This window comes from Scardinius erythrophthalmus (genome assembly GCF_964197995.2).
Source record: "Scardinius erythrophthalmus genome assembly, chromosome: 15".
Lineage (NCBI taxonomy): Eukaryota > Metazoa > Chordata > Actinopteri > Cypriniformes > Leuciscidae > Scardinius > Scardinius erythrophthalmus.
Genome location: NC_138235.1, coordinates 21,490,977 through 21,499,479, shown reverse-complemented (window position 1 = coordinate 21,499,479; position 8,503 = coordinate 21,490,977). Strand labels below are relative to the sequence as shown.

General features: G+C 37.0%; 1 protein-coding gene across 1 annotated transcript; it reads left to right on the top strand.

Moving 5' to 3' along the window:
• Window positions 1-537: 537 nt before the first annotated feature.
• trim101 (tripartite motif containing 101) lies at window positions 538-7,492 on the top strand. The gene is made up of 10 exons (XM_081385926.1): window positions 538-853; window positions 3,474-3,622; window positions 5,138-5,315; window positions 5,391-5,486; window positions 5,579-5,812; window positions 5,901-5,923; window positions 6,015-6,139; window positions 6,219-6,454; window positions 6,788-6,879; window positions 7,047-7,492. Exons 1-9 carry the CDS (start codon window positions 689-691, stop codon window positions 6,872-6,874), a joined length of 1,293 nt encoding a protein of 430 aa, XP_081242052.1. The 5' UTR covers window positions 538-688; the 3' UTR covers window positions 6,875-6,879; window positions 7,047-7,492.
• Window positions 7,493-8,503: the final 1,011 nt, after the last annotated feature.

Sequence of the window (8,503 nt, the reverse complement as noted above, 5' to 3'; positions counted from 1 at the left end):
AAAATGTATCCGTGGTGTTTGTGTGTATTTGTGCAAAGCCAATGATCTGCTAAAAAAGCGCTAATGTTGCAAGAAATAAATCTTAGTTCAATTAATATCAAACCAAAAACACATATTTAAGTGAAAGTAAGAAAAGTTATGTATGTATTAAAGTAAAATGTTTGAACTTTGACAAAGGGTGTCCCATCGGCTTTCATTGTATGGATGAAAGCAGTTGAAACTCAAATACACCCGTACAAGCATAGACGTTTTTGTGTTAAAAGATTCAGGTACACTTCATAAACATTCTTTCCTTATGCTGTTGCTATTCTGGTATTATTTACTTTGTTGGCTGGTTTTAAGACTGAGGACATGAATGATTGGAGTAACAGGAGAAAGGGCATCATCTATATTTCCCAGCATTCCACTGGCTGCCTGAAATGGGCACAACTGATCAGTGAGCCAGCAAGAAACCAGACACCTTCCCCTTCTGGCACATGCACACATTTCCAGCTGCAAACCAACTCAGGCCCACATCGTCCCGTTCGAGCTCTGGGGCAAAGCGACTGCCCTCTGTCTCGAGAGACTGGAAATCCACATAAGAACTGCACAGAGACATGGAGACGGTGGCGTCTCATCTCCTCAGCTGTGGTTTCGCTCTCCTAACTTAGTTTTCCAGTGAGCGTGGGGTCAGCGGGGGCACACGGCCATGTCTCTTCCACTGGATATACGCTCTGACCACAAAGACCCCTCGATGGGGACGCTGGAGAAACAACTCATCTGTCCCATCTGCCTGGACGTGTTTACGAAGCCAGTCGTTATTCTGCCCTGTCTGCACAACCTCTGCCGCAAGTGTGCCAATGAACTGTACCAGGTGTGTACCATATGCCAAGAGGAGGATGGTTTATGTGTGGATGTAGGAACATTTACGTGTTACCCTTATGAAAATTAAGTATACTTCAATTTCATTTTATGAAGTATACTTAAGTGAAGTTCAAGTGTATTTTAAGTATACTTTATGTAAGCTAAGTACACTAATATCAATGCACTAGGGGTATACTGTTTCAATACTACTTGGGACTAAATTGGCACACTTTTTAGTGTATAAAAGTATACTTTTTAGGATACTTTAAATGTAAACTTTGAGTACACAATTGTTTTCCAACTACGTTTTTCGTTTGTACTGCAACTATACTTCAAGTGATCTTATACAGATAGTTTACTAGTCAAATACTTGTAGCATATTTTTTAGTTTATGAAAGTACACTTTGAAGTATACTCTCAGTAAACTACTAGTTTACTATAGTAGTTTTATACTGCAAGTATTCTTGTATGTTTTTTTAAGTGAACAACATCATACTTATAGTTTTCTATTTCTACATTATTTGCTTTTCATGTATTACTATAAATTCCTATATACTTGAAATATACCTTTAACTACTTTAACTCTTCCCATTTTAAAAACATTTTATTCTAGCTTCATGTGTCATTTTTATCAACACTTCAATGTATTTGTTTCTTAAAAAAAAAAAAGCAATATTGTAAACAAAAAGCTAAATCTGAATCCACAGATGCGATTCAGAGCGATGATCAAAACACAGATGGAGTAGATCAAGTCCATCAACACCCCAAAAGCTTCACAGTTGTTAACCCTTTCTGGTTTGACTTTTTTATTTTTAGTTTCAAAGAAATATACGAATAGCACACTTGAATGAACTTCTTTTTCGTAAGGGAAACCATCAGAAACAGGTTCTTCGGATTATTAAAATATTTTTTCAGATTAAACATGAGGTGTCAGTTTCCTTCATAAACCATAGTCTTTTCTATGAGCTAAAATGCTATTTGCTAAGAACTATGGACGCTCAATAACATGTAAAAGTGTCATGACTGCAGTAAACAGACAGTTTTCTAGACACCTGTCATGCTAATATGTGAAACCCAACAGGTGGGGATTGTAAATGTTTAAACTCAATCCCCTGCCTGAAATCTGAGGTATAAAAATAGGTGATGGCCTACATTTGATGCATTTGAGCCGTCAGGGGTTTAGCGCTCATGCACTGCACAATGGGTGTATTGATATGAAAAGAGAGTCCTTAGTAATGCGAAATGTTTTGCCTGCATAATCCTTCTCCTCCTCTGCACCTAACTGAAGTTTGATACCTCACCAGTCTTCCATTACACTTCCACATATAGGCAAAGGTTAAAAGCCATGAGTAAGTTGGGAAAGTGGTCCAAAGGAATGCTAAAAACACTTGTTAATCTCTTCTCCTCTAAGAACCATTGTTGGACAAAATTTAGAATTTAAGAACTGGAATTTTAATTCTAGTGTTAAAATTGTAATTATTTATGCTCAGGAGGTTAAATTAAAATCTGAATTGGATTATTAGAAAGTGACATTTTAAACTGCAATTCAGAGAAATTCATCAGATAATGCCATTCAAGGAAATGCATGAAATCTGGTCCATAAATCTGTAAAGAATATAAAACATCCAAATCACTTTCAAAAACATCAGTTCAACAACCTAAATTAGCCTACAGTTATTGGGGTCAAATGATTTTTTTTTTTTATTATTCATTTTAATTCCACTTAACCTTCATAACCTTTGGCGTTCTAGCGGTTGATAAACAGAACTCCATGCGTCTTGCGGAAGAACATTGTTGCCGGAGCTATTTTTCTCTGTTTATGTCTATGATGAGTCACGCAGGCACTAAGCTACTCCGCAGCGAGGCCGACCCGAACCAGTCTAAAATAGTCCGAACATTTACACTTACAGGTGTACCATAGTGATTCAGGATAACACAAAATTATGTTATGTACTGGATGTACTTGCTTATTATATATATATATATCTTTTTTTTTTTTTTTTTTTTTTTACATTTTGAACACAAAAAAAGCTTTAAAATTCAAATTTGATTTGCAGTTCACAATTCATATACACTTGCCTTTTGACCTCTCGGAGTCACTTTAAAACTCAAGCCAAGAACAAGTTAGTTGCATTAGTATATGACTCGCCGCATAAGCCTCAGCTGCTGAGACATATTAAAGAGATGACTATTTTAGGATTCCTGTCTCAAACTCCTCTGTTTACAATCTCTATTCATGCTCAGGAGGACAAGACTTTCTGTGTTGATTAAGGCAAATGCAAGTAAATGGTTGTTATGTGGACTGTATTGCACAGTTAGTTTACATACGGTAAGTACATATGGGTTAACACATTTCAAGACAGCAATTCTGAAAGGACACACAGAACAAAACGCAGATTCACACAACCACAGAATTCAGACCATATAAGATCATCTTACCCCCTTGAAGAACTCATGGTGCATCTCTATAGAGGTAGCCTACAAAAGAGTCCAATTAGTCTAACAAAGTGATGTTATATTTTAGTCCAGTTAACCATCCTAGCCGTTTATTTTGTATATCTTCCTTAAAAAGAATTGATACACAAATCATGCTGACAGCTGAAGAACAGCATGCTGAGTAAGATGTGCAGCCATCTCTCTTCCAGGTTGGAATTGGAGGCCGTTTCCGCTGCCCTTCCTGTCGGCGTGAGGTTGTCTTGGACCGTCATGGAGTTTATGGACTGCAGCGCAATTTACTTGTGGAGAACATTATTGATGTTTACAAGCAGGAGTCTGAAAGGTCAGGTCAGGTCAGGTCAGGTCAGGAGTGTATTGATTGAATAACTTTTGTTAACAAAGATGATCTAGTAAATAATAATAATAATTTTTTTAATAGAGTTTTCTAAATGGAACAAATTATTGAACCTTTATAAAAAAATTACAACAAAAAAATTAAATACTGTAAGTTTGAGTATGTGTTTTTTGAGTATTATATTTGATACATTAGGCTTTTATGGCTCATATAGTATGATATAGGATATAATCAGAGGTGGACAGTAACAAAGTACATTTACTTGAGTATCTGTACTTTACTTGAGTATTATTTTTTCTGGACATTTTTTACTTTAACTTCACCACATTTGAAAGACAAATATCATACTTTTTTACTCCACTACGTCCTTGAGTAGAAGGTAGATAGATAGATGTTGGATATTGGTTGGAAATGAAAGTCGAGTTGACGTCAGAACCCGACTGATGTTGGTTTCTGATGTCAACCCGATTTTCATTTTCAACCACAATACAGCGTCTGCCCAATGTTGGAGATTAACGTAAATCTGACGTAGGATTCTGACATCAACCTGATTTTCATTTTCAGTGTTGGGAATGGTCTTCTAAATACGAATTTTGTCACTGTTTTGTGAGGCCAATATGTTCATACTAAAAGTCATACAACTTTAAATAGGGCACTGTTTGAGGGAACAGCCATTTGGGTGTCCGAAACCATGATGTAGGACGTTATTGAGTGCACTTATTCAATCTCACATTCAATCCCACTACTGTAACTGTGTTCTAGAAATAAATTTGATATTGATATATGGGTAGGTAGACAGGCATAGATTCAGAGCCATAAGGTACTATATTACATACAACAATAATAAAACAATGCATTGACATTTACTTTTTACTTTTGATACTTAAAAACAAGTACTTCTGTACTTTTACTTAAGTAAAAATCGGTCTTTACAACTTTTACTTGTAACGGAGTAATATTTGACCAGTAGTATCTGTACTTTTACTCAAGTAAGGAAGTTGTGTACTTTGTCCACCTCTGGATATAATATAGTTCATACTTGAGAAGAATCTTTTTTTGAATAATATAAAAAAGTAAACTAACTGAGAAAAAAAAAATGCAATTTGTAATGTAAATTAATTAGTTTTTCAGCATCGTTTTAATCATTTTGATAATCATTTTGTTCATTTAGTGGCTATAGAAATGTGTGTTTGAGCTGTTTTAACTGGAAGCAACTTGCACTGATTTATCTTAAAATATGTCAGTGCTATTGTTTTTTTCTCAAGATGCACATCATTAATGTTTTATTATTATTTTTTATAAGGCACGTTTATAAAATCTACTTAAATGCCCTAATTGAACTAGGTCTAATCCTGGCTTAATCTAAGCCCTGTCTGGTTAAAACTCAAGGTTATCAATAAAATATTCTGGTTAATATATAGCCCCTTCTAGTAACGCTTTGGTTGTTGGTATGGTGTATGAACACTTTGCCTTGATCTTGAATTTAAATCAGTGTGTTTCTAGCTCTAGGCCTCCTCCACCAAAGCCTCTTGCACAGTTTAACTGTGCAGAGCATGAAGACGAGAAGCTTAATATTTATTGCATCACGTGTCAGGTGCCCACCTGCTCTCTCTGTAAGGTGTTTGGGGCACACAAGAACTGCCAAGTAGTTCCCCTGCCTGATGTTTACCAGCAAAAGAAGGTATGGCCTATATTTGTTTTATCGTGTTTCATCTTGACACCATTCAGAACAATTCATTAATTTCACTTCTTGTAGGCTGAACTAAATGACAGAGTTGCTTCTTTGGTTGCCACAAACGACCGTGTTCAGTCATTTGTTAATGAACTAGAGGCACTCTGCAGGAACATAGAGGTTTGTGTGGATCTTTCTGAAGAAATTACTTTTACAATGTCATTTAACAACAAACAGATTATCCATTAATGCTTACAATGCCCATTTGACAGGAAAACAGCAGGATTCAGAAACAGATTCTGTGTGAGAAGTTTGATCGCATGTCTGCCATTCTGGAGGAACGTCGTAAGATCATGACCCAACAAATCACTTCTGAGCAGGAAGGAAAGAGTGGCTGGGCCCAATATTTACTGCAAACCTACAGTGAGCATGTGGACACAAACTCAAAGTTGATCCAGGAAGCCCAGAGTGCCATAGAGGACCCAGAGATGGCTTCTTTTGTCCAGGTGTTATATCTTTTGTTTGGGGCTCCTCAGTAATCCTCCATTTTGAATGTCAACTTTTGATATATATATTTGTATCTCTTCCTAATAGACCTCAAAAGATCTTATTGAGAAGTAAGTCTCATCTTTTTAGCTAATTTAGCATCAGTTAGATTGTTCAGAAGATTTATCTAACCATCAACAGTATCTGTCATTTTCTCTGAAGGGTTGGTGAAGCATCTAATTGCTTCACTCTGGAGACCCTGGATCCTGATTATGAGAACATGAATCACTACAAAGTGGATTTCGATGCAGAAGAGAGAGTTTTGCACCAGCTGGATTTCTTGGAGTGTGAGCATCAGAGACCCAATAGATTGACTAATATCCTTTATTTTTACAACTCATCTGATTAATGCTGGAAACTTTACAGTTGAAGAAGAGGTGGAGGAAACTCCCGATGAACAAGAGTCAGAACCTGAATCTGAACCCGAACCAGTTCTGACACCAGAACCTGACCCTGAACCAGATCAGGATCTGAAATCAGAGGCTTCTGAGATGACAAATCCAACACCGGAGACACCGGAGGACAATTGGCAACAAGAAGATGGCTGTGCAGACATCAGAAAAGTGGCTGTTTGCGAGAAGAATAGCTTAAGCACTTCACAGGTATACATCAATCTCCTAGTATGTCCATCTGGTCACCGTGATTTTGCCAAGTAAACTTGACATAAACTGTAAACTTGTCCCTCAAACCTGATTGGTTGATTGAAATATTGTTCCAGATTCAACAAATGTTGATCCAGTAACATGTTGTAGTTGGTGGAATCACATTCGCCGTGTGGCTCTACAATTTCAGTCAAAGTTTTCAAGAACGTTTTCTGGACATTTCAATAACTTAAAGACATAATAAACACCATCATCTTTGGTTTTTGATCTCATTCCCAGTCATACTGCTATTGACATACATGTCAGTGCTAATACTTTTCCATCTTTCCTCAGGTTGTCACTCTAACCCTTTATTTCCTGGCCTTTCTGGTTATCCTACAGCGAATATGGGGAAACATTCAGTACCTTACTTGTATATAGCAGAGGTGAAGAGACACAGTCTAATAAAGCTCATGTTATTTTGAATAGCTATACAAATAAAATCAAAGATTTGTGTTTAAATTGAGGAAGGTTTAAGATAAGACTGGATTAGTAAAATGTTTTTAATTTGCTCATGCATGAAAATAAAGTCACTTTACCTAATTTTCTGCAGACTGGCAAACCTGTGAGCTCCGCACTAGAAGGACTGAGCCCTCCAGGTCATCAGTGAGCCGCTTCATCTCTGATTCTCCTTCTCCTGGTTCATTGCACCTACCAATAAGAAGTGACCCTTCTGCTCAAAGCAAGAATGATGACAGAATGGGGTCATGTGGACCATCTCCTCCATTTGGTTCTTGACAAAACCTTCCCTGTGTTTGTGCAAATAATTAAAACATCATGTCTACTTATTTTTGTTTTTTTAACTTTACTTCAATTACTCTCTTCCAATAATAATCAATGACAATTCTCCACTCCCCCATTTGTTACAGGAGTGCTTCAAGGTAATATATTACCTTGAGTTTTAAACACCCATCTCCCACCCTAGGTTGTCATGAGATGAATGGATGAAATGTTTTTTACAGTAGTGTTATATTCAATAAAAGGCTTTTCTTATCTGTTGATGATTTTGTTTGTATAAATAGTGTAATCCTAAGAGTTTCTGGCTTCAACTGTAAATTTTTCTTTGGATTGCCTAACTGCTTTGAGCTGCGCGTTATGTAAAATTGACAAAAAATAGCCTAGAAAATCACTGTCATAACAAATACAAAAACAACATATTGTGCCCATGAATTAAAAACTCCTTCACAATTTATTAACTAGCCTATTAGTTCCCTCATTTTAGTTAAATTGTCGATTTAACTAAATTAAAATGAGGTTTAGTATCCTACAACATGGCCATGATTTTGCAAAAACGAGAGAATGAATTAATGAAACATAGCCACGATCAAGTCTTGAGAATGAATTCTTATGTGGCCACAATTCTTCCGCATGTGTCAGGGCTCGGCATGAAACAGATGTTGCGATAGTCTTTTCTTCCTTATTGTGACATATATCTGAGAGAAATGGCTTCTCAAACAAGAACAAATTTAGCATGGGACTTGATTTTGTTCATCGGTAATTTATGAGATTGGATGGTTGTCGTTTGCTATTGCTGTAATGTCACGTGAGTGACAGGTTACCCCGCCCTCACGCCAGTAAACACGTCATAAGAGAAGAGGAAAGGGGTGCTTCCTATGGGTGCTTCTCAATATCCCTCCTCGTTTCCCCGCTCCTCCGTCCTCCATCCTATGACCCGGAAACCAATCGAGCTCAGCCATCTTGAAGGACATCTCAATTCTCTAATTGCACCGCGAGGAACGAGGAGTGAGGAAGCTTCCAGAGGAGCTATGAGCGAGGATACACATCCTATATGCTTTACCTTTCCTTTATATATTCACAAATATATCAACAGGGCATCTTGCTTGTTATTATTTATTCATTTCTTAAATAACCACACTTTAACAACATAAGGGCAGTGCAGATCCTTTGAGCGCAGCTGAGGCAGAAGTGACACTCGAGTGATCAAGGATATTCCAATATACAAATAAGCTTTCCCTCAGTTCCTCCATCCTCGTTTTTCTTTCCTTGCAG

Excerpts from the sequence above, each read along its gene's own strand:
- trim101 (XM_081385926.1), top strand. The coding sequence starts at position 689 with ATGTCTCTTCCACTGGATATACGCTCTGACCACAAAGACCCCTCGATG. Across the intron at positions 3,623-5,137 it reads TACAAGCAGGAGTCTGAAAG|CTCTAGGCCTCCTCCACCAA; the intron begins GTCAGGTCAGGT and ends GTGTGTTTCTAG. Across the intron at positions 5,316-5,390 it reads ATGTTTACCAGCAAAAGAAG|GCTGAACTAAATGACAGAGT; the intron begins GTATGGCCTATA and ends CACTTCTTGTAG.